General features: G+C 39.4%; 3 protein-coding genes across 4 annotated transcripts; 2 read left to right on the top strand and 1 right to left on the bottom strand.

Moving 5' to 3' along the window:
* Positions 1-5,812: 5,812 nt before the first annotated feature.
* On the bottom strand, positions 5,813-10,685 carry LOC127363485 (microfibril-associated glycoprotein 3). 2 transcript variants are annotated; one of them, XM_051399977.1, is made up of 3 exons: positions 10,435-10,685; positions 9,630-9,918; positions 5,813-8,604 (listed from the first exon to the last, which is right to left on the bottom strand). In XM_051399977.1, the coding sequence occupies exons 2-3, from the start codon at positions 9,871-9,873 to the stop codon at positions 7,835-7,837; spliced, it is 1,014 nt and encodes a 337-aa protein (XP_051255937.1). In that variant the 5' UTR covers positions 9,874-9,918; positions 10,435-10,685; the 3' UTR covers positions 5,813-7,834. The 2 variants fall into 2 exon arrangements, with proteins under 2 accessions (XP_051255937.1, XP_051255936.1); XM_051399976.1 differs by having other exon boundaries at positions 10,484-10,685.
* Positions 10,686-11,444: 759 nt separating this feature from the next.
* fam114a2 (family with sequence similarity 114 member A2) lies at positions 11,445-18,882 on the top strand. Its single transcript, XM_051401747.1, has 14 exons — positions 11,445-11,680; positions 12,484-12,716; positions 13,054-13,153; positions 13,303-13,404; positions 13,567-13,670; positions 14,449-14,583; positions 14,694-14,855; positions 14,964-15,087; positions 15,205-15,290; positions 15,495-15,593; positions 16,007-16,131; positions 16,247-16,319; positions 16,449-16,502; positions 17,090-18,882. The coding sequence occupies exons 2-14, from the start codon at positions 12,504-12,506 to the stop codon at positions 17,189-17,191; spliced, it is 1,479 nt and encodes a 492-aa protein (XP_051257707.1). The 5' UTR covers positions 11,445-11,680; positions 12,484-12,503; the 3' UTR covers positions 17,192-18,882.
* An 832-nt stretch (positions 18,883-19,714) lies between these two features.
* Positions 19,715-24,471, top strand: cnot8 (CCR4-NOT transcription complex, subunit 8). Its single transcript, XM_051401240.1, has 7 exons — positions 19,715-19,819; positions 20,974-21,186; positions 21,693-21,886; positions 21,986-22,147; positions 22,526-22,670; positions 22,867-22,977; positions 23,614-24,471. The coding sequence occupies exons 2-7, from the start codon at positions 21,070-21,072 to the stop codon at positions 23,740-23,742; spliced, it is 858 nt and encodes a 285-aa protein (XP_051257200.1). The 5' UTR covers positions 19,715-19,819; positions 20,974-21,069; the 3' UTR covers positions 23,743-24,471.
* The last annotated feature ends 676 nt before the right edge of the window (positions 24,472-25,147 follow it).

Genomic DNA, 25,147 nt, shown 5'->3' with positions numbered 1-25,147 from the left:
TCCTTGAATCATGGAACAACACTGTTAATACAACGATTTCTGTGATGCCAACATATCCATTCATTCCCACATAGTGAACTTTGTGGTGTGTCGTGTATTTGAAGATTGAGTACAGGCTTTATAATTGGCTTGCCAGTTGCCATGACCTACATATGACAGAATGTTATTGCCATGCAGCTCGTATAGAGCCTATGTTGGATGTTGGCAAACCCTAAAGTAATGCTCTGTAGCCTGGGACTGCCTCTGACAGCTTGTCCTAGACTGATTTATGTAAATTTAACCAGAGCTAAAATCCTCCATTTGAATAGTGGCTTGAATAGAAACTTGCAGTCATTACAGTAATGTCATCCAGTAACTTCCAGTCTTATTTTACAGAGCAGCACAACCCACCTGTCTGGGAAAAGATGGAGGAAGAAACTGGTCAATAAATATTTCATGAGTTTCATTATTGCATATTTATAGTGTGTCTGCCACTCAGTAAATCTGTCTGAGTCCGTGCCATGAAACAATCTTTAACCCAACAGCCACAAAGTCAAGCCATGCAGCGCAGACGAAGCCGAGTCATCTAATTTAACTGTCCTGCCAAGTGAAGCCGACAGAGCCGTTACCGCCAGCGAAATGACAACAAGGGCAGAATCTTGTTAGGCGATCTACTGCCGTGTGAAGTTTGTCTTTGAGGGAATCAGGACACAATATGTGCAACAGAAAAACGCAACAACAAAGGAGGGAAATTAACTTATGACGACTTTGGGTTTTTATCTGTGCTGCTGCTTTATGCAGTGCATGTGAAATTGCTCAGCAGGAGAGCGGGGGAGAAATTATATGGGAATATAAAAGTGTAAATTGAATATTAGAGAAAAGGGCTTTTGTAAGCCTTGAATTGCTGAGAAAATCTATTTTTTTTCTGAGGGTTGAGGTAATCATCACAAAATTTGTCTGAGCCAAAGGAATTATGTTGAATGAAAACAAAGTAAAAAAGTAGATATTGGGGTACCTGGATAGCTCACCTGGTAGAGCTGGCTGGCTTTTACTACTATTGACTGCCTATGATGTAGCGAGGCGGGAGGTGAGCAGGGTGTGAAACCTGTAGGTTTTACCTCTTCATACCCAGAGCTGTATAGCTGAAAATGAAGCAAGGAACACAATATAAGGTCATGTGTGCTCAGTGGTCCTTGGCTGAATTAATGATTTATGTGGAAATAGCCACATGGCATGTATAGTGAGTCAGTTGGAACCGTTTAAATTGCAGGTTGGAGCAGAGGACAGATGTCACAGAAATCATAATGATTGCCTTTGTTGGTTTGAAGAATGATAATAGAAATGAAAAGACCTCTGTGGCAATTTCTACACAGCTCAGAGCTTTAATTCAAGGCACTTAACTATGGTCTGAGTAAGACTCACATAATGCAACAAATTATAACCTGAAACAGGCTCTTTTCGCTCCTTTGGGACTCAAATTTCTCTCAGTGCAAAGAATAACCTGGACTCCTGAGTGGAGGCCATTTTGAAGAAAAAAAAGAATGGGGTCATTAATAATACCTAAAAGTTTTAAAAGTAACTTTGACCAAACACCTTCAGGCTTTATCACTGTGTTTTAGAGGTGGAAGTGAGTCATGCTGTGAGTGGGTTTAAAATGTACATCTTTGATCAAAATGTATGCATGAGAATTGACCTGTAATTGACCTTGCAGCATGCATGATAAGAAACTTGTGATAGTGATAGTTGGCTTTTCTATTTCCCACAACAAAGGAAGAACAGGACTGAACAGAAAATAAAAGGTATGCCTTACCTGAACTCAAATATCCACAATGTGAGTGTTCCCAACTAACTAACATTAATAATTTGGTTTGACAATAATTAGGGCTCATTACTTTTTTGTTTAATATACATAAAAAAACGTTTTATATTCTGATTATACCATATGCAGAGCATTGTAAAAGTTCATTTGTATTTTCTCCACACTTTGTCTTGACTTTCTGTTACATAAAACAGTTAAAATACAGTTTAAACTCTATTTACTACAAACTGTGAAGATTCAGTTTTTCACATGCAATCATGGTGAAAAGAATTGAACCCTTTAAAAAAATCTGTTTATTTCGCATTGAATGTTATTGCTAAGCAGCTGATGCAAGAGCGATGTTTGTTTTCTTTTCTTAACTTCATTCTCAGTAACTCTTCATTTTATATGTCCATTTAGCAATCATTTCCGGAAAGCTTTCTGGGAAGAACTATATAATTATGGGGCACTCTGTTAGCGCCCTCTGCAAAGACTGAGTCCTTACCGCAGTGGCCCAGGTTCAATTCCAACCTGTGGCCCTTTGCTGCATGTCATCCCATCTCTTTTTCCCCATTTCCTGTTTATCTTTAGCTGCTCCTATCTAATAAAGGTAATAAAAGCCCAGAAATGATCTTAAAAAAGAACTATGTAATTATGATTGGTAATAAAAAAAGGACATGCTGAGTTCCCACACTCCAGTATTTCTAATCAAAGTAATACTGACTGTGTGTGGGAATTATTTCTTCTTGCATGGATTCATTCATGCTATGCACCTGTCTACCAGATGTGCATTAGACAGCACATTGTATTAATTATAGAGAAAATAGATACTGTTCAATTGGTACACTTTCAACTGATAAATTCTAAATAACTGCTATTTAACCTCGAGTTAGCACACAATACAGCATATATGTAAAAAGTTTCTAATAATAAATGAATAATAGATGAATAACTTACTTGGGTTTAAATTAAGCTTTTTTTTCAAGAAATGTTATTACTTAGAACCAAATTACCTCCTTCCACAAAACATCATACAAAATGAATGGGAAATGATGGACTCATAAATCATTACCAAATTCTCCTCTGTCCTTGACCTGATGAGGTTTTACATTGATGAAGGAAGAATGGTTGGGAAACAAACACTGAGACCTACCCAGAAGTTTCATGGACACACACAAAGCCCTACTGACTTATTCCTATTCACAACCTTTCCATACGACCTCATTTGGCCTACATCATCGCTCGCTACTTTCAAACTTGCCTCCAGATGTTTCCTCTCTGTGCAGTATGTATCTGTCTAAGAATGCAAGGAGCCATCAGAAGATGTGACCCCAATACCTTCACCCCAGTCCCCAGTGAGCCCAGCTCGCTGCTGTGATGCTTCTGCAGCCATTATTTCCCATTAGTGCCTGACAGCGGGGCCAGTTGTAGCAGTGAGACCCTACGGAGAATCAGGTCAGCCACAGTGCCCCCATCCCTTTGTCGGCACACATGCTGTCCGACCTCACCTGGACCGTTCTTGGGTGCAAGGTTTTGTTGGAGGTTATCTGAAAATAAGGACTTATAAGTTTGAAACCTAGATGTGCTGTAAATAAGTTGCTTTGATTGAATGGAAATACTACAGTACAGTTGAAGTTATCTTAATGTAAAACCAAATACGTGAGTGTGTAAACTTTATTTATACAGCACTTCTCAAATCTTTACAATGTGTTTTTCATTAGGGAGTAATTAAAAGAGATGGAGAAGAGACAATGAACAAGAGTCTGCAACCATGGTAACAGCTTTGTGGGGATGTACTTAAGAACACTGGTTCTTTGGGCTAAAAGCTAATGTCAGAATGCTAACTCTCACTGACAATGCTATGATGCTGATATTTAGCATGTATAATGTTCACCATTGTCAGTGTTTTAGCATATAAACATGTGCTAATTAGCACCGAACACAAAGTACAGCTGAGGCTGATGGGAATGGAATGAATCAACAAATAGTTATTGAGATATTTCCGTCTACACCAAAATGGTGGATCAACCAACAGACCAACATTGCCATATTGTGGCAATGTGGCAATGTTGGTCTGTATACACTTGAACTCAACCACCAACAACTTTGGGGTGAAGTGGAATGCCAACTGCATGTCAAAACAAATCTCCTCTAGCCAGTGAAAAAAGTTTGGAGAATTTGTCCTTCATTGTACAATCCAGCTCAAGGCTAACACCATGTTTGGGATCATGCCAGTGAATCATGAAAATAAAACACACACAGTTGTGTTTCCATCACTTTGTGGGACATTAAGTTGACTTACATTCATTTTCTGGAGACTTACCCTAACCACCTAACTATTACTTAACCCTACTACTAACCTTAAACCAAGTCTACATCCTAAAATGAAAAAGATTTACGTTATGGGGACTAGCATTTTGTCCCCAAAAGGAAGGCAAGTCCCCACAATGTCACTGTTAACAGATACATGTCCAAACAACATGAGTAATACATAGACACTCAGACAGACACACACACAAACACACAGTCAGCAGAGCTAATCATAGTTGCAGCATCTGCATCAAGTCCCCTCGTCTAATGAACAGATATGACAAGCACTTCTCTCATTGTGCCATCTAATTCATCCTCTACTGTCCTTGGGTTTTTTTCCTCACTTGTTCCTTCAGGCTGATTGGAAATAAAATGCAATTAGTGACATGAATTTTCTTCTGACCTGATTTTACGAGCAATTTAAATTCAAGACACCTAAATTTACTGCATTCACCGGCTTCATTCATTTATGTAACATGTAGCATGACTTTTCATTGTGCAACCCTCTGTTGTAAAATGACAAATACATGACTTCTATTCATTGATTCCCTGATAATCAGAAAGACAAACACACACACACACACACACACACACACACACACACACACTCCAGTCTGCTAAATACATGTAAACACACTCAAAATACACACAGGTTGGTATAAATGTGTCCTTTAAGCTAATCAACCTCTGATATAAGTCTATATTTATATATTTCTTTCCCTCACGCACACATGCAGTGTGTGTCCTTTTAACCTAATCAATTTGTTTAGTTTACCTCGATGACAGAGGGCCTGAAAATATCCTATCGGTAAAATCCTCCTTCCCTCTCTCCTTAAACGTCTGCTTTGGCTCGGTATGATGAATGATCGCTCGGACCAATCAATTCTATTTAGATAAGCTTGCCTCCAGAGAGGACAGAAAAGGGAAGAAGGATGGATTTTTTGAGTTATTCAACACTAAGGCCCAAGGTTATTGTTATTTGGGCTGCTCTCCAACCTGATATTTCTCAGGTAGGGCAGGCTAACACTGTATTCCAGGGGATTAACCTCTGGGAGGTATTGTGAGTACAAAGCAGCAGTGTACAGCATGAGCTTAATGAAGCCTGAGTGCATAATTTACTGACAAAGGTGGGAAATGCAAGAACGTGTGTCGGTTGTGTGTTACTGCAGATAAATTACAAAAAAAATGTGTTTTTTGTTGATAAAAATATTGTTTTTCCTTTCAAATAGGCATGCCTCTAAATGTACATGGGCTGTACATAAATGTATACATTTCCTCGCTTTACTCTCATACATAAATATGTCTTAAATTTTTGGTTTTTAATTCCTTCTCAGATTAATTCTATGTGTTACTGTATGTAAATTACTTTGAAAGTGTGTATACAGCTGTTTGATTTTCTCTGATGAATATAGAAGGTTTTTTGTTTTGTTTTATCAGATGATGAAATTACTTTGTGGGTACTGATAAAGATGTAAAAGAACCAAAACAGATGAGGCTGTGGTGACACCGAAGCTCTCAGCAGTAAATCTCTCTATGTTTCTTTAACAATGATATCAAGTGTTCATCAACAGCTGTTAATGTGCAAAACGACCCTTCAGTAGTGTTTTAGGTGGTGATTAAACCAGTGTTGGAGCTGATATACAGAAGTGATGTTTTACCCAACAGCTCCACTCAGTGGCTCATTTGCAGTGTTACCTGAAGGGGCAGAAATAAGCACCACACAAACAAGTTTTTGATTGTATTAATTTTCAATTATAGGATTTTTTTTCAATTGTGGTCCAACGAACATTCTTTCAGTCCCAGAGAATTGGCTCTTCAGGATCACTTTTACACCTTTAAATATAAAACCATTTCACACAGCAACAGTGTTTATACAATAGCAAGATTCAGGTAAGTAAAAAATAGTTCCACAGCTGATTCACAGTTTACACTTTTCTTACATAACCCCCTGAGACATAGTGAAGAATATGTATGGCTTAGGTTCTAATGACAGATACAAGTGTTTTCAAGTTTTTTTTATGTGATTCAGAGACTGACTGTCTTTTCCATTTACTTCAAAAGCTTTCTATATAAAATATTGTATATTTCAAACATTTAATTTTATTGGAATATAACAAACTAAATATTAAGCCTTGTGACCCCATGTAGGGATAATAATATTATTATATACCTTACCCCGGATATGGACTGTATTCTGTGTTCATATTAAACCTCTACAGAAATCGCATAAACTTGCAAACTTGCTCCAAATAAGTCCATATTTACCTTCCATACTTCATAAATCTCATAATTAAGTGTGTCTTTACAAATATAACTCACAAATGTCACTATAAATACAGAGAGAAAATATTGCATCACCTTCATAATAAAAAAAATTAAAGTCCCCGACTTTTCCCGACATTCACACACCGAAATATGATAGATTATACCTGCATATTTATGAGCACAATTCCAGACATTTTCCATCACAGCAGACAGGTTTTGCAGCTATAATGTCAAAATAATCACATTTATATTTCAGTTCCTCGCTGCCTCTGAAAGCTAAAAGTAGCTGGGAGCTTGGTGTTTACTGTACAGCTTCTTCTGAAAATCCCCATCCCACATGTTTTTTCGTTATATATACTATGTTTACTTCTGTTATTGTATTGTCACTCTAAAGCAAAACCTAACCTGTAATCAACCGCTACCCTGACTAACACGACCCAAATAGAGAGACACGGAGATGGCAATCAAGTTTGTGAAGTGACACATTTTGTAGGCATTATTTCAGTAGTATTCCCACTTCAGTCGGCGAGTGTCAGGTGATTGACAGGAAACAGCGACATGAAAACAATCAACACAGTAAAATAAGGATATTTCATTACAGTTTGTTCTGTGGCAGCTGACTGACTCAAAGTGAATAACAAATGGTGTCTTCTGAAGGAGGAAAATGAGCTGCTGCTGGCATTATTAGTCCATCACAGAGAAATGATTGAAAGTTGCATTGAAAAACAAACACTGGATGTTAGCTCACAATCAAAAGGACATTTCATTGAGTCTCTCTAATTCTTTACTGTACCCTATCAAACAACGGAAACATGCATTAATTGAAAAGCTGGTTTGATTTGGTTATACTTCTATAAGTAATAATATAACCAGGAGTAGTAATGAGTCAAAAACAGCTTACTGCACTTCCTTCAACATAACTGGGTAAGCATATGTCAGTGCAGTGTTAATAATATGGCAGATGGGAGCAATTGCTTACCAGTACTTGACAAAAAGACTGGTAAAATATAATCACTGCACAGAAATAAGTTCATGCAGGAAGGAGGAACAACATCAGCAGGTATAAGAATGCAGTATTTTGATGGCCACAGATGTAGTTATAATGTCCAAGATTTTCATTTCAAGGAGAAACAAGTGGGAAAACAGCCAGAATCCAACTTGTACATGGCAAGATAGAATATTTATATTTTCCTTTATTTTGCCATTTGAACAAAAAGAATCACAAAGTACACTGTGAATTGGGACTGTTTAACACCTTGAAAAGAAAGCTTTCTTTCAACATGATTTGATTTATTTTCTTCCTCAAATCGTGGGACAAGATTAGGAGCAAGGATTCAATAAGAACAAGAATCCATAAGCAGAAACAGAATCGCTAAAATCTAAACGATAACCAACCCCACAATTTTTTGCTTCTAAATATTGATGGTTAGACACCTTATACTTAAATTATGTTTTGTCTGATGGGATTCAGAGTGAGACATGCTATATGTTGCTCTCAAAAGACACACTTTTCCGGGAGCCTGGTGCTTGCACATGGAGGCACATCTCAGCCTCCTTATCCTCACTGGCGACCGTCTCAGATAGAGTGTGGACTGACACTTTGGTGTCAACGCCATGTCCATCGTTCACTCGTCTTTCAGTTGACAGCAGCGCCTGACACACCTGCTCCTCCTCTCCATTTCTAATGGAGGAGGGCGGGCCTATAGCTTGTCTATTGCCAGTCATCGACATCTCTCCCTGCTCTGCATATTGAGGTCCCCGGTTTGTTTCCGCAACGTCCTCGCCGAATGTGCGGCAGTTTAGGATAAGTGGCGGCAGAGGAACACTCCGTGCCAGCTCTTCCATGTGACGTGCGAACTCCATGGTCTTGTACTGCGTGACCTTGGCAAGCTCCACCGTCTTGGCTGACGTGATAATGGGAATCCGCTTGGCGACCTCAAATGCCCTCTGCAGTTTCTCTGCGCCCTCTGTGCCAAAGAACTCGTTGATGGCTTTCTCCGTCTTCTTGAGGTGGCTGCTGACCATGCAGAGCCGGGCCACGTTGAGGATCATGGTGATGGTGAAGGTCACCAGGCAGACAATGACATAGTACAGGCCCAGGCCGCTGTCGGTGTGGGCTACACGCAGAGTGACAGTGTAGTTTTTGGTATTATTGGAGCCGCTGGAGGCGACGCAGGTGTAGCGACCACGGTCCTTAAAGGAGACCACAGTGATGTTCAGACCGCCATCCTCCTGAATCTGCCATTTCCCACCTGGGGCCAAAAAACATAAGACAACAAGACAGCGACAAAAAGAGATGCGAGTTGAGGATTGGGAAAATAGGGAGAGACGCTCTTAAGAGCAGATTTGTCATTTGTCATCATCTCCTCCACCAAACAGTTTGTGATTCAGCATCAAAATCATTTCCATCGACCCAAAAACCCAGTTAGTACTTATTTCATTTCAATTTAACTTAATTCAATTTGAATTATTCCACAAATAAGCACACACAATTATGTCAGACAACAACAATATTAGTTTATGCTTGAAAGCAAATCTTAGACTGATGCAGCATTCATCTGATAATGGTTAATGATGAGAATGGAGAAATATTGTTTGCAATACCAGCATTTTTGATACTTTAAAACTGGACAGAATATCAAAATTGTATTCAAATTAAATTGCAGTGTCTACATTTTATGCAGTTTCTGAGTTGTTAAATATAAAATTAGAACATGAATGCATTATTGAAATCACCTCTTATTATTTAAATAGCATTTTGGCAATAATGTGGAAAGCCTAACTTTTTCCCAATTGGTACTTTTGACTGACAATGCTACCTGTTTGGTTTGTAGACAATCTTGTTTTCTGTGTTACTGTGTGGATTGTTCACTCTACGGTTTTTAAGTGATGGGAGCAGTGTCCTTTCTTCTGTCTTGTCTACTTGCTTGTTGAATTATTTACAAGTATTTACAATTTTAGGCAATTTTGAATGTAAAATGTCCTATATGCAAAGTTTTGGTTTAATTTATTTGATATTATAAGGCATGTTTATATTAAATCATACACACCTACAAAAGGTCAAGGATAACACAATAAGTCCAGACTTTGTCTTTGCCATTGTGGTCCTTGATGCAAAGCGAGTTAATATGTATGGGTACACAATGGTCCAAGACTTTATGCATTGAGGTCAAAACTATGCTTCATTATATAAAACCCCTGTTTCAACAGAATGTAAATGACTGGATTTTTGACCTGCTACACAATGCAATTACAATAAAGTGAACAGTATCCTCACCCAGCAGAGGTCCTTTAGAGTTGTACCACTTGATGTCATTGTGGTCTCCGGTCACATTACACTCAATGACCATGTTGGACCCCTCCTTCGCTACGATGTCCTTGCTGGAGGACGCACTGGCCAGCCACACGGAGGACACAGCCTCCACCTCTGACCCGTTTTGAGCTGCGTCTGCTATCCAGCCACAGAGCAGCAGGACTGTGAGAAGCAGGTGTGACAGTTGATGTTTCTGGGGCGATAACATGTCGAAAGGAGTTCCAGTTTCAGCTCACATTTAGACGAGACAAACCTGCAAAACAGGAACAGTCAACGGTTATGGCTCATGCAGCCACACAGGACTGTAGACTCACACTTTTTAGTGTCTTCAAAATCTCTTAGTCCTGTCCATATTTGATAAAGTCTTCAGTATTTTGTATCATAAGGACATACTACTTAAATTGGTTACTTTTTAATTACATGTAGACATTTCTGGAGTTTTAGAGGTGGAAATTAAAACATATTTTTAATCTGGAAGTTCAACATTTTTTTTTATTTTTGGTTGATTTTTTGCTTTTCTTCCCCCAATCACACATCTTATCTACTATAATATACTAATAGACCTGGCACATGTGTTTTCATTGTCTTAATTTCTTTCTCACATTTATTTGAAAAGTCGGTTTCTTTGACTTTTCAATCCCTCACACTGGTCAGTGTCATTGTCCCTTAAAAGTCAACTGAAAATGAAGTAATAATAACAATAATGAAGGAATAGTTGATTCATTAGTAGGTCATTATATAATACGGTTGTTAGACACTGGATACCTACACAGGCCTACTGCAAAACCCCAAACAGATTCAGAGACAGGGATTCCCACCTGCTGCTCGGACAGCGACCAGAGCATCAGATCCTCCAACCAACATAAACGTCAAACAGTGTCCGTAACTTGCTGTGTGTTTAAAGATGTTCCCTTTCCTCCTATTTGTGTCTGCTACTTTTATCCTCAAGTAGTTGTTAAGCGAAGCAAACACGAGCCGTCCGGGTCCCTTCACTTCCTGCTTCAGGTATGACTGAGTGGGCGTGGCTTGTTCTAATTCTCCGTGCAGGTAGGTCACTTTACCTTTTATGTCGTGTAAAGCTGATAGGAGAGAGAGAGAGAGAGAGAGAGAGAGAGAGAGAGAGAGAGAGAGAGAGAGCTGCACTTTCTAACCTCATGCCCTAAATTCAAAACTTTAAGAGTAAAAGCAATTCGCAAACATTTCCCAAATATTAATAATATAATATGATATATATATTGTATTTAATAATTTGTTATTACTGTTATATTGACAACAGACTACTTGTTTTAACTGTAGTCTGTTACTTTACTACTGTTTTAATGACACAAACTGTGATTGAGTCAATCATAGTTACAGTATTACCAACAGTATAGATTATAATTAATTTATTGTAAATATTGTTTTCCTTTATTGTTATTATTATTATTTTTAATTCCAAACGATTGCTTTGGCAATATGTACAGTGTTACGTCATGCCAATAAAGCCATTTGAATTGAATTGAGAGAGAGAGAGAGAGAGAGAGAGAGAGAGAGAGAGAGAGAGAGAGAGAGAGAGAGAGAGAGAGAGAAGATTTATGGCAATGGTTCCTTCAAAATAAAATTGTAGCGTGTTTGAACGTTTCAAAATAAATCCACACAGGACATTTAACATTTGTTGTGACTCCCACTTAAACGTATTCTTTATTTTACAGTAATTTTGTTGAAACCATTGAAAGTATACTAAACTTTGCTAAACATATATATTTTATTTTGAAAATGCTAACCGGAACTTATATTTCTCCGTGCGTCTGTTCAGTAAAAACAAAATGTGACGTGGCTAATCCTGGTGGACAAAAAGAAGCAGAAAACGTGAAATGATTAGACTGTTTACTGGAAAACTAACAGGCGTTTAACGTGTGGAAAGAGAAGTGCAAACAGAAATAAAGAAGATAAATCTTGCTTGTTGACTTTGGGAAGGAAAGTGTCGGCAGACCGGAAAGGTAACTGCTAGCATCAAGACTTTGACAGGAGGAAAGGTGAGTTTGTAGCAAAAGTATAACGGTGTAAGTTGTTTTTCCGAATATTAATTATTAATTATTAAAACAGCTCATATTTAGAAACACTAACACCCCTCCTGGCCATATTGTCAAATACATAAACGAGTCACTAGCTTACCTAAACAATAGCTACCTTGTAAAGCATGAATAACAATGCAACTACTACTACATCCATTGTAATAGCTAATGGTACATGTGACTTACAGATCTGAATGTAATTCATAATATAAATGAATGTTCCTGATGTGATTGTAAGGTATTTGTTTCAGGTATTTGTAGGCTACAGAGATACAGTATGTGGATATACAGTAACAGTATACTGTGTTCTTTGTGTGAATTGGAGACTTGTTGCAGTCAGACTGGACTTTAAACTAACTCCAGCTGAACTGATAACCAACAGCTGACTGCTTCTCCCTGGGTTATTGCAATGCACTCTGGGAAATGTACGATACCACTGGTTGAAGAAAAAGGCGATTTCACCAAAACAGTGAATTACAACATCCTGTAACTCCTGGAATTAATGCATTAAGCATAATGTTTGGATGAATGACATCCTTAAACATCTCATCATAGTCATGTGTTACAAAACCCTTGTCACTGTGAAATCTAAAAATGAATCTCCAACTAATCCTGTCTTCTGTTCTCTACAACCTGCGCACAACTTTCATTGACGTTCCCAGTTCGTCCTCACTGCCAGAGACACACACTGTATGTATGCAGGAGTTCAGTTGGATTCTTATCTGGCTAATGGTCGTATCCTTTGTTGTAATCTCCCTTTGAAGGCATGTACTGAGACATTAAGATGTCAGACAGCGAAGGTGCAGCAGTGGAGGGTCCAGAGGTGGCACAAGAGAGTCAGGACGTCTCGCCTGCCGAAACGCCTGACAGCCCCTCGGCGACCACGCCTGAGAACTCGACGGATGTGGCCCCAACGAGGAAAGCCAGGAGGAGACCGGACATCAAACCTGTCGCCGCGGTTGAGGAGATACCGAAAGTAGAGGAGCAGCCGGCAAAGGCACTGATGAGATCATATTTTTTTTATACTAGACAAAACTACAATTAATGGTAAAAAGAGAACTTAACTTCTGAGAGGATGCCTTGCCAATTGTTAGTTTAACTAGACAAACATTGGATTACATTTTCTCTGAGGCTTTGGTTATTACCTGGCTGTGTGGCTTGTCCTAGCATAACAAGCTGCAATTTTTGTTTGTGTTTTAACACTAGTGATAAGCCTCGTCCCATATCAATTGAATTCCCCCAAACCACACCAAAGGTCACTTCTTTTTGTGTACAAAAGTGATTCATCTTTTCTTTCCCTCCTCCTCCTTCCGTCATCTTGTCCTCTCTCTCAGACACCCGCTGAGTCCACTGTGGCTCAGGGCGGTTGGGGATACTGGGGCAGCTGGGGCAAATCCATCTTATCCACAGCGACAGCTACTGTGGCCACTGTGGGTGAGTACAGACCACCTGAGTAATGCAATCTTTCTGTATTATATACAATGTGTATGCTGTTCTTTTTTAGTTATCTACTTGGAGAGCTGTTCCTAAAAAGCTTCAGCCAGTAATCGTCTAGTCACCGTTTGTCTCTCCTGTCCGTTCAGGCCAAGGGCTCACTCAGGTGATAGAGAAGGCGGAGACATCACTCGGCATCCCCAGTCCGACTGAACTCTCGGCGCAAGTTGAGGAAGAGCAGAAAGGGCAGGGTGAGGCAGTACTGCATGTTGTGTCAAGTCTAATTACTGGGTTAACTGGTCACCGTGGATCTACTCTTCTTGTACACAGATAAATGAATATGAGCCAATTTATCAAACATTTTGTGAACCTTGTTATAACAATATATATGGTGTTTCTCTCTCTTCCTGCAGGTGAAGCCAGCAGTGAGACCGACAAAGCGGCAGGAGATGGACCGGCGGCGGTGGGAAGTGCGATGGGGATGCTGACGTCGTTCACCAACGTGGTCCAGAGCACAGTAAGCTGAAATGTTCTCTGTGTTGTCTTTCTGTTCCTTGAAAGGAGGAAAGTTACATTGTTCTTGAGTGCATCTTAAACATCCAGGTTTTCATGATAGAGCAGAAAGAATAATCTTGTATGGATCATTGTTACTGGAAACAAGCAGCTCTTCTTTTTTCCAGTCCACTATTTTCTATTATTTCAAGCAATTCACTTTTGAGTAATTAAAAAGAAAAAACGTTCCAAGACAGGAAATATGATCATGACTCTGAAAACTGTCCAGTTTTGGTGAGAAATGTAAATGATCCTTTATGGGTTGAGGATGTTTTCTGACTGGTTTGGGCCGTGTTTTTCAAACCTTTCAAACACTGGCAAAAAATCTGATCATATTTCCAAAATTGACATTTTCGAAATACACAGTTTTCACTACATATCACGCTAGACCATGACATTATTCCAGGTTGTTTTAAATTTTTCAAATGCATCTTTATTTCCCCAGGTGCGGCTATTTTGCTAAAACATCATCCTTGTTCTAGCTTCCTCACCAGAAGATAACTGCCCAAGTATAGTTTATAGAGTGTTAGTTAATCTATATTATTTACCAAATTTGAGGCAACAACTAAGCCAGCAACCAAAGCTTTTAAATGTTAGTATACCACAGTCTTTGGCTTCCTAATAACTCATTAATTCACTCAATAGATATGTTATATTGAGTATAAGTTATTTGCTAAGCGCAGGTTTCCCAGTTGTGGATATATTACACTGAAACTAAACTTTACTCATTTGCTTCCTCACAGGGGAAGACGGTAATAACAGGCGGTCTGGATGCTCTTGAGTTCATCGGGAAGAAGACGATGGATGTGATAGCGGAAGGTGATCCCGGTTTTAAGAAGACCAAAGGACTGATGATCAGGAACTCAACTCTGTCTCAGGTAGGCAGACCAGGGACAGAACAGAAACAAACTCAAGCTGACTTACACTGGTTTAACTCCTGATTGTCTGAGATTTAACTGTCCCCTCTCTCTCTCTTTCTGCCTCGTAGGTGTTGAGGGAGGCGAAGGAGCGAGAGGAGCTGCAGACAGCAGAGAGAGAGTCAGATTCAGAGAAAAAGGTGGTCGCTCACTACGGGATGCTGTTTGATGAATTTCAGGGTCTGTCGCACCTCGAGGCACTGGAGATTCTGTCTCGAGAGAGCGAGTCTAAGGTAGGATGGGACTTTCATTTCAAGATATAACACCTACTGTACATTTTTACACCTCATAATTCAATCGGGTAAAAGCCTAAAATGTGACTGTTCTTTGTGTTTGTGTAGGTAAAGTCGGTGTTGACCACTCTATCAGGAGATGAGCTGGCTCAGCTCAGAGAAGAGCTGGAGCTCATCAAGGACTCTTTCTCCCTGGTGGAGTTCGATGATGAGGAAGTGGACGAGAAGAAAGGTAATGTCCTTGTGAAAACGATTAAAAAAATACCACTTCTGCAAGAGGAATGCAGCATCATGTGGACCAGAATTCAACAAACACCTGAAATGATTGACTGCACATTTCAAATTCCAGATGAAGACGGCTCAGAGTTTGAGAGGGAGATAACGGAGGCCTTGGAGGGTCTCAGTGTCACTGCCACAGTTGACAAGCTCAGCAAGGTACCAGCTACAGGAATATGTGGCAGTATGATACAATCAAAAAATATAGCACCATAACAAATTTTAGCCTGTAATCAGTTTCAGATTCCATCAGATTGTGCAGTTCCTGTTTTTATTGCGGTTGATTCGTGGTTCACAAACCTAAGCAATGTAGTGTGAACAGGGTGGCATTTTGCTAATAGCATGATCTCTAACCTCCAACAGGCCTGTAAGAGCACCTGCAGCCAGATCACTGACATGGGCAAACCAGGGAACAGAGAGCAAGAGAGCGAGGAGGATGTAAAGAAAACACTTTCTGTAGAGGTATGCTGGTTATTAACCACAATCAGTATTTAACATTACAGAGGAGGAACTCATTTGAGGTTGGTATTAGACTAACTCTCCTCGGTATGTGCTAATTCTGTTTGAAAGAAGGGTATTTCATGTCATCTTTGCGAAACAAAAAGGTACAAAGTTACTTTTTAATTTACTAAGAGATTATACAACTATAGAAGCTACAGACACTGTTATGGTTGCTCTTCTTCTGTTGTAAATCAGTGGGTTTTTTCCTTTTCACAACACACCTATGGTGTTTTTGTAATATAATTCATGTTTCAGTTCAAGCAATTTCCTCTGTATGTGGTTTCTGGTCCATTCAGCAGAGTATGTGTGTGTGTGTGTGTGTGTGTGTGTGTGGGGGGTGTGTGTGTGTGTGTTTGTATATTAAATTTTGTCAGGAGGTTCATGCTGCAGCCATCAGGAGTCTGGCGGAGCTCACAGCTCGATCCATCGAGCTTTTCCACAAACTGGCTGAGATGATCCTCTTCTCCAACGGCAGCACAGAGGCCAGCGTTCTGTCACAGTAAGACAACACAGACGGTCTGTTTGAACAGATGCTGCAGGAGATGCACTGCAGATTCACAGTTTCATCTGTGCTTTGACTGAATGTCTGTGTTTTTCTTGTTGTCTGTCCTCAGGTTAACTGTTGTCCTTTGTAAAGAAATCTCACTGCTTTCCAAGAGGTTCACCTCCTGTTTAACAACAGCAGGGGTAAGTGTGATAAAGAGTTTGAACATGTCTGCTTGTTTGTACCTCACGGGAAGTATTTTAGTGGTTTGCTTAACATGACAGAAGAATTAAGAGCTTATTGTAATTTAATCGAAACGTTCTTCTTTACAGTCAAACGAGAAGGGAGATGTCCTCAACCCACTGATAACAGGAGTGTTTTTAGAGGTTTGTGTCACAGTTCTGCAGCATTCTCATCAGACGTAGTTAAATTATCATTGCAGTTGTATCTCTATCAATTGTATTGCTTGTGAATGGAATCTGTTTCTCCTGTTAAATGCATAAATAAATCTTAAGTATCGCATTTGTTGTGACTTTCCACAATAATTTAAAAAAAAAAAATTGCATGGCAAAAGGTGAAACCTCAGTTTATAATTTGTGGATATTTAGGTCATTTTTGAGTTGTTGTAGTAGTTGTAATCTACTAGAAATAAATTCAAAACTCTGCAAAAGGGTAGAACTGATTGAAAGAATGTATATGTTTCTATGTAAGTATTTTCCTGATACAATAGCAGCAGTCTACATTCTGCTGTCTTGTTTAAAGATATTAACCCTTTTGTTTCTACAAAACTCAACAAATAATAAGGGAAATCTGCTGGGAACAAGTGAAATTACCTCACAAAAGGGTTTCCTCCTTGAAAAAGAAAAGAAAAAAGTTTGCATTGTTTGCATTTGTGTTGTAGGACATTTCAGAACGGTATTAAAATACTGTGTGCCACATGTTGACCTGTCTTACGAATCGTCTTTCCTTGCAGGCGTCCAACAGCGCATCCTACATCCAGGATGCTTTCCAGCTGCTGATGCCCATACTGGAGATCTCCCACATCCAGAGGAGAGCTGAATCCTCAGAGCAGTGAGCAGCTGGCATCACCTCTGCTCTCCACCGCTACCATGCCGCTGGGACTCTGTCACGCGGAGGACTGACACGTCTTTAAAACTATTTTGTAAAAATCGCCTGCGTCAGCTCTTATTCTGTCTGATTTTTAGCTCAGGACAAAATCTGTTTCACGCCTGGGAGGAGATGTGTGTTTTTTTGTCAAACAGTGTTAACTTTTTCTGCATTGCTGGTTTAATAGTAAAGCCCAGTAGATGGACTCATTCAGGTAGTGCTGAGAAGGTCTGGATCAACCAGTTTAGGGGAACAAATGCATCTGTGTTAAACATAGAGCAACTTATTGTTCTTCCTTTTATTCTAACATGTACACTACTCTTTTTCTGACAGCACTTGTGCTCCTAAAGACATCCAGAATGGAAACACCAGTGGTAATTTGTTAAAAAAGTGTTTCATAATAAATAGTAAGATGTATTGATAATGTATTTTTCTCTTTACTGTAATACTTGAGAATTGTTTTTCTATGCATATCTCTTTAAAACTGCCGTGCAACATATCGCTGGTCCTAGAGCAGTTAGTGGCTAAAAGTGTCTTGACACTGACATGTATTAGACAGTGTTAGGACTTAAACATGTTATTCTCTGTAGCCACCAGGCCAGTGTTTGTATGGCAAACTGTGTTCTAGCTGACTCAAGAAGCCTCGAATCCCCAGCATGCAGATTATTGTTTCTGTAGTTTTTGGCAACCTTGGTGTTGTCCTCAGATCATGAGCAGCATCTATAGTGTTCATTAGAGGGAAGAGGCTTTATTACCATGCTTGCATTTCGACTTTGGTGCTCTGTATACTCACTAATTTTACAAAGAAATATCAGCTTTACATAAGTATTTTCTCATATGTTTCAGAGGCTCTCCGTATTCAGATAACTTTCTACTTTTTTCTCTATAGCCAGGATTTACTCCAATTCCACTTGAGTCAAAACCCTACTTTCTTATTTGATACTTATTCGCACAAACATTCAAATGTCAAGTTTTGACCTGATAAAATATGCCTTTAAAAAGCTTGTGTCTGAAAATTTAAAGGACATAGCATTTTGCTGAAAAACTTGAAACACATTCTCAATTTCTTCATGAAGACTTGGAACTTTACTTGGATTAGCTCTCCAAAAAAAGAGTTTAAAAACAGCTCTGGTGAACCTGTAAACCCCAACAGCTCAGATCGTTATTTTCACATTTTTTACTTTTAGTTGAGTGAACTAAGTGATAAAGTATTGCTTTTTTTTAAGCCGATGACACCACATTATACCAAAAGTTACATTATCATCCCTAACAGCTTCTTCTTTACCCTCTATCCCTTAGAAGAGACGTTACCTCAAGAGAAATCCTGTTTCATCCACAGTTCTGTTTTCTCTTTATTCCCCAGTTCGAGAAATATACAGATTGTACATTTAATTCAGCAAAAGCCTGTCTCCCTCTGTATTGTCACCTCTTTCATTACTCCAGAAACTTCAGGTGTTTATTAATCAACAGCTTCTATCTGCCATGAAGATCGTGATAGTCCTCTTGTAGACAGTTACTTTGAGTTGAATTGTGTTCTCTGATATTGAACTGCAAACAGCTGCGTGTTGTGGGCATGTAAAGTGGTATTCTTTTAAGCAATATACTGTACTGTGTAACAGGTATTTGAGATGATTTTTAAATAAATGTGCTTTCATATTGGCCCAAGCTGTGATTTGTGTGTGCATGTTACAGATTTAGTCAACTAGTTTTAGTATGTGAATCACTTTGAAAATGATAACAAGGCTAAAGTTCTCTGTTTGATTTTGTGTGAATCTGTTCCAATGATACATGAAAGCATACAATTATATTTTAGAGTGTGGAAGGCCCTTTCCTGTTTCAACATGAACCAACATTAACACTGACTGCAAGCCAAGCCTTATGACCCAACATCAGTGTTGGGCCTCACTGATGCTCTTGTGGCTGCAGCCTGGTTCCAAAATGTGGTAGAAAGGCTTAAACCAGAAGAGTGGAGGCTGTATGAGCAGCAGATTAATGCCTGTGGTTTCAGAATGACACATTGAACAATCACATATGTTCATGTGGCTACATACTTTGTATATACGTATATATTCCCCGACAAAAATTACATTTATCTATCATGTGTAGTGTCTGTTTGTCAACTCACAGACCTTACTGAGGACAGTTTGCATTGGGAGAAAATAGTATTCTAATCCTCCAAGTAAAACCATAATATAAAACTATTTATTCATGTATTTTATGATTATATGCAAAAAAAATAATTAAAAAAGTAACATTTAGTGGAATAAAAATACAATTTTGCCTATGAAATGTGAAATGAAGTATTTGCAGTATGAAATGAAAATATGAAGTAAGTACAAGTACCTCAAGTACAGTACTTATAATACGTCAAAATATTCAACAAATTGAATTAAATGTATTGGTTGAGCCTTTATTAAGTGTTATTGAACGTCGTTACATCTCCAATACAGCAGATGGCGCTGTGCACATTTACCGCCTAATTGCGGCCCGCCAATATACACAAAGAAGGAGAAGCAGGAAAAAGGAGAAAACGAAGAAGAAGAACACAAGAGGCGCTATCAACTAGCTTGGCAGGTTACGTCGAGGAAATTCTGAGGTAAAGCTAGTTTTTTTTTATACTTTTATACTTTCCGCAGTCACACGCTGTCATGTCCGTAGTGTGCGTATGTGCTGCGACATACGGAGAAGTGAACAAGCCGAGCGGTTTCATTTAATCTTCGCTCCGGTGATGTTCGCTTTCTCGATAACGGCGAGGATTAGCTTGTAAACGTTAGCCGTTCATGCTAAAACTCTGTAGTCCCTCGCTGCAACGTCGTTAGTTGTAAATAGTGTTTCAAACTTTGCCGCTTCTAAAAGCCTCCCCGGAGTTTTTAAAAACCACTACCAACCCTATCCAAAGATCGTTAATTAAGAGGAGCCGTCGCCATAAGTGGTGTTACTCCGCTAGGCTCTCTGTTGGGGGTTAAGTTAGCCCGATGTTATAAACAACCAACCGCTAACGTTATATAAGGTTAATTCATCCCGATGTCATGGTAACTTTAAAGGAAAGCACCTGTCATTAATGTGTGTGTGTGTGTGCAGTTAATGGAGGAGGAACATGCTATATAAAGCCACATCAATGTGAGTAGAGGCTGAATATTAAAAACACCTCTCAGGGTAAGTTCATGAAATTCTTAAGAAGCTCACAGCCTCCAACCTGACCGTGAAGTTTAATCAGCACCAGCCTAAAACAACATTATAGCTTCTGATGAAGGCTCTGTGTGTGTGTGTGTGTGTGTGTGTGTGTGTGTGTGTGTGTGTGTGTGTGTGTGTCTCTTTTTAAGGCTGTACAGTTGAGAAAACAAGGCAGTGTGATTTAACACGGCGTGATGAAAGAAATACGATGTCTCTTAGCATTTCGTTTATTCCAGTTTTAATTCTACAACTTGAAATGTATGCCTAATAACTCTATAAACCTATTGGATATGCATTTAATAGGCTGTGAGGAGCAGGGAGACTTTACCTGAGCTACATGGTTGTAATGTAATGTCCATATTTAAGTTGATTTTCTTTTCTGATTGATTTTTATTTATGTTATACACCTTGTGTATGTTTGTGTATTTGTGTATTTGTGTGTGCATCATTATCAGTAGTAACAGTAGTAGTGGTTCTGATCACATTTTTTCATCCTTTATCAGATATTATCCTTATGCAAGTCTCGCAGTGGGATTTGAATCCATTCACTAATTCCTCCTTTTCTTCCTCTCCCAGAGTTATCTTTCTTCATCACAGTGCCTCCCCTCCGCCCCCCTTTAGCAAGCGCTGCAGGATTGTTGGAGTTTCAAGCTCTCTTCCTGACCTGCCAACATGCCAGCCGCACTTACAGATTCCAGTCAGATAATCTGTGAAGTCTGGGCGAGCAATGTGGAGGAGGAAATGAGGAAAATTCGGCAGATTATTCAAAGCTACAATTACATTGCCATGGTGAGTAACAGGCAACTTGGAGAGGAGTTGGGCATTGGTAGTTTAATTCGTCGATAGCAGAGACTCTGTAAAGAATTACTTTCTCATGTATTTATTTTGACTTGTTCACAGGTAAAAGTCAAAATTTGATTTTGAGAATATATTTTGAATTTCAGGGAATCTGGTTCTCAATCAGCAGTTCAATTTTCTCTCCGCTTTGTATTTTGTTTTGCCTTGAAGAGGACTTCATTTCTGTAAACTACAGTGAACAATGTCTTCTTGCTCCAGTGAGCAACTTTCAGGTGCACAGGAGACCAGAAATTTTTCAAATGATTGAAAACGAATTTGCTTATTTTCTTTTAAAAATAAGGCAAGGCATTTTTCAGCTGATCTGTAAAAAACAAAAAAAATACAGATCAGGCAGGCTGAGGCAACGTGTAAACAAAAAAGTGAAATTTCAAGTGGTAGAGTGATGACCATCATGTACTGATGAGAGGTAACAGTAATGTGTTGTTTTTTTTCATCAGGACACAGAATTCCCCGGGGTGGTTGTGCGGCCGATCGGCGAGTTTCGCAGCACAGTGGACTACCAGTACCAGCTCCTGAGGTGTAACGTTGACCTCCTGAAGATCATCCAGCTTGGCCTCACATTCATGAACGAGGATGGTGACTATCCTCCTGGCACGACGACGTGGCAGTTTAACTTCAAGTTCAACCTCACGTAGGCAGACTGTTGGCTTCTAGCACTTTCTGAGATTCTTTTTTATATGGTTGGTTGTAGCACTGCCTGAATGTCTGTCTGGGTTTTTGCTCCTCACAGAGAAGACATGTACTCACAGGACTCCATAGACCTGCTACAGAACTCCGGCCTCCAGTTTAAAAAACACGAAGAAGAGGGAATCGAAACACTCTACTTTGCTGAGCTCCTTATGACGTCTGGTCTGGTGCTGTGTGAAAACGTCAAGTGGCTGTCCTTCCACAGGTCGGTTGATTGTTCTGATTCAGCTTTTGTATTGTTGGTTTTTTTTTTTTTACACACCACGCACTGTCAAACTCTTACCAAGGCCAGCCAGGAGAAGAGCGAAAACAACCTTTCCATCGAGAGAAACGAGAAATACTCTCCAATCCTTTTATAGCCTACGATAACCTCTGTAGGGAATTAAGGAGAATTAAAAGAACTGAATTTGAGACCCTAACCTCATTTATGTTACAAAACAAGGGGTTTACTAGTAGTCGCACCCGTTAGAGATACTGTGAATTAGATTAGTTGAGTTTAGTTTAGTTTAGTCTGAACCAACCCAGTAACATCAGTGTAATCCAGTCCATCCTGACCTGAATCCTCGTGTTCTTTGTTTCTCAGTGGCTACGACTTCGGCTACCTGGTGAAACTCCTGACAGACGCGCGGCTCCCGGAGGAGGAACACGACTTCTTTCAGATCCTCAACCTGTTCTTCCCCGCAATCTACGACGTCAAGTACTTGATGAAGAGCTGCAAGAACCTAAAGGTATGGTGGACTGGATACAGACATACAGGGGCTGGACAGAGTGTAACTATCAGGGGCGTTGACCCAGCTCAGCAGTTTGAGATTGTAGTTGGGGATGGGGTACATGTTGTTTTGTCCTCCACTTGTACATAGGAGATGAAATCCGTCAAATTGTGCGAAAAACAAGTCTTGAGACGTTTGATGTGTGTTTGTGCAGGGAGGACTACAGGAAGTAGCAGACCAGCTGGAACTGAAGAGGATCGGGCGGCAGCATCAGGCCGGATCAGACTCACTGCTCACCGGCATGGCTTTCTTCAGGATGAAAGAGGTACGGTCACACAAATATCCAGAGCTTTTTTACTTGTAGGACAGTAGTCGATCTGCAGCATAATCAGCTTCTTCTTTACTGCCCTCACCACCAAATGTCTTTGTTTACTAACTGAGGATGCCCTCTGGAAGTAGGAAACAGTCTTTTTAATTAGTTTAATCAAATCAATCGTTGGGAAAAATCATCTTTTTACTCAGCAAGTCGTGATTTTTGTTGTTGTTGTTGTTTCAAGTCTTGAAAAACTGAAAGCCATTAATCGAAAGATCCGTGAACAGTGAACCTATAGTGGTCACCTCATGCCGCACTATTTGGTGTAACTAAAAGTTCAACCAATGAAGCAATCACAAATGTTTGAACAATCCTATATTTCTGTTACTCCCATCAAACTGCCCTTTCCTCCCTAACCCACTGATAGTCCACTAGCCGTTCGTCATCCCCTTCCAGATCAGTTCATTTATTAGAACTTTGCCCCGAGCACGAGCAGGATAGCCTACCGTGCTCCTTGCTAGAGACCAAAGGCTCTCATAGAAATTGCTTTGTGTGTTTCTACCTTTTGTTAAAAGCTGTGTTAGGGAATACTAAACCTTTTTCAGAGGACGGCCGTCTAACTGAAATCTGTTTTTTGTTTTTATATAGCTTTTCTTTGAAGACAACATTGATGATGCAAAGTATTGCGGGAGATTGTACGGCCTGGGCTCGGGCTCCACCCAACCCCAGAACGGCATCTCCAGCTCGGGCCAGGAGGAGACGAATAACAAGCACTGACTGAGCGCTCAAATCTTCAAGTGGAATACGCACTTGTTTTAAAACCCAACCAGCAGATTTTCCCTCTGATCTCCCTCAACACTCGGTCCCTGAACAAGACGAAACTAAACACGTTTCTCTAAATTTGTCCTCCTGAGTGACTATAAAATGGACTCATGGTGACAGTGGATCCTTCACTGGCTCACCTGTTTCTTTTTAGTCGCTTTTTACTGAGTATATTGCCATATATTCAGAACACTTTTTTTAATCTGTTGGATTTTTTTTTTTTTTTTACAGCATTATAGTGACACCCTTCTTTAACAGCATGGGACCAGCTCCTGTATTATACTGTGATTTCAGACCAAACCTTGACAAAAAAAAAAAAAAAAAACCAGTCCAATTCTTCAGTTCACACTATCGTTCATCAGCGGGACTCATCTCTTGTTGCAGGGATTTCATTTTTTAAGTTAATGTTGGAAGGGCCTGTAAATTAAAATGTATAATTTTGATGAAAATAAAAATGTTTTAGCTCTTTTCCACTTTCAGAAACTTTTAACAGCGGGCGTCAAAGTGTATAACAGTGCTTGGTTATGCATGTTTCAATGGGCAAACTACTGTCTTTCTGTACATTCACCCACCAAAACAAACTGTCCACCGTCAGCTTTACAGATGTTGTGGTTACTGTTGTTTTTACATTCTACATTGTTTTAAACAGTTGTATATTAAATTGTTTTGTATTTTCAATGTAAATGTTAAGTATTTGATCTTCTTTACTAGCCGTACACTGACACACAGATTGTTCAACATTTATGTTTGCAAGGTTCCTTTTAGGTAATTAGAAACTCTTGTCTAGACCCTCTTATCTAGAAGTTGTGAAGCAGTAGATGAAACCTAAAGGAAAGGTTCATCCGAACAGTTCCTCTTACCTGGTAAGTTGTCCACAACCCCGAAAGGACGCATTAAATGTCAAGAGGTTAACTAGTAATTAACTGTTTATAGTATCAAGCCAAAGATTTTCAAATTAAAGTGTTCTAAAGCAGCAAACGTGAGAAGCTGGAAGGAGAATATTTGGCTTGATGTTTAATTGGTTCATCTAAATTGGAAGAGTTTGTTGCATTAAAGGGTATTTTCTGTTAAATTACAGACTAGTCTACACAAACAGCAGTTTTTACAGAAAAAAAAGTGAAAGACATTCAGTATGAGGAAAGGAACTCTGAATCTCATGTCCAGTTAGTGGTCTTTTGACAGTCTAACCATCATGCCTACACAGTTTTAATTATAAACAGGCCTGTATTTATGCACAGCATTCTCTTGTAAATAATCATTTTAAATAGACATCTCCTAATGTAATTCAGATATTTCTTCAGTGTAACCCAAGTAGCATATTGTTTTGACGGTGTTCTAGCCCAACAACTTCTTTATTTTT

Source organism: Dicentrarchus labrax, unplaced genomic scaffold, assembly GCF_905237075.1.
Source record: "Dicentrarchus labrax unplaced genomic scaffold, dlabrax2021, whole genome shotgun sequence".
NCBI lineage: Eukaryota > Metazoa > Chordata > Actinopteri > Moronidae > Dicentrarchus > Dicentrarchus labrax.
Note: the sequence above shows the minus strand (reverse complement) of the source record. Positions and strands in the feature narration are given on the sequence as shown.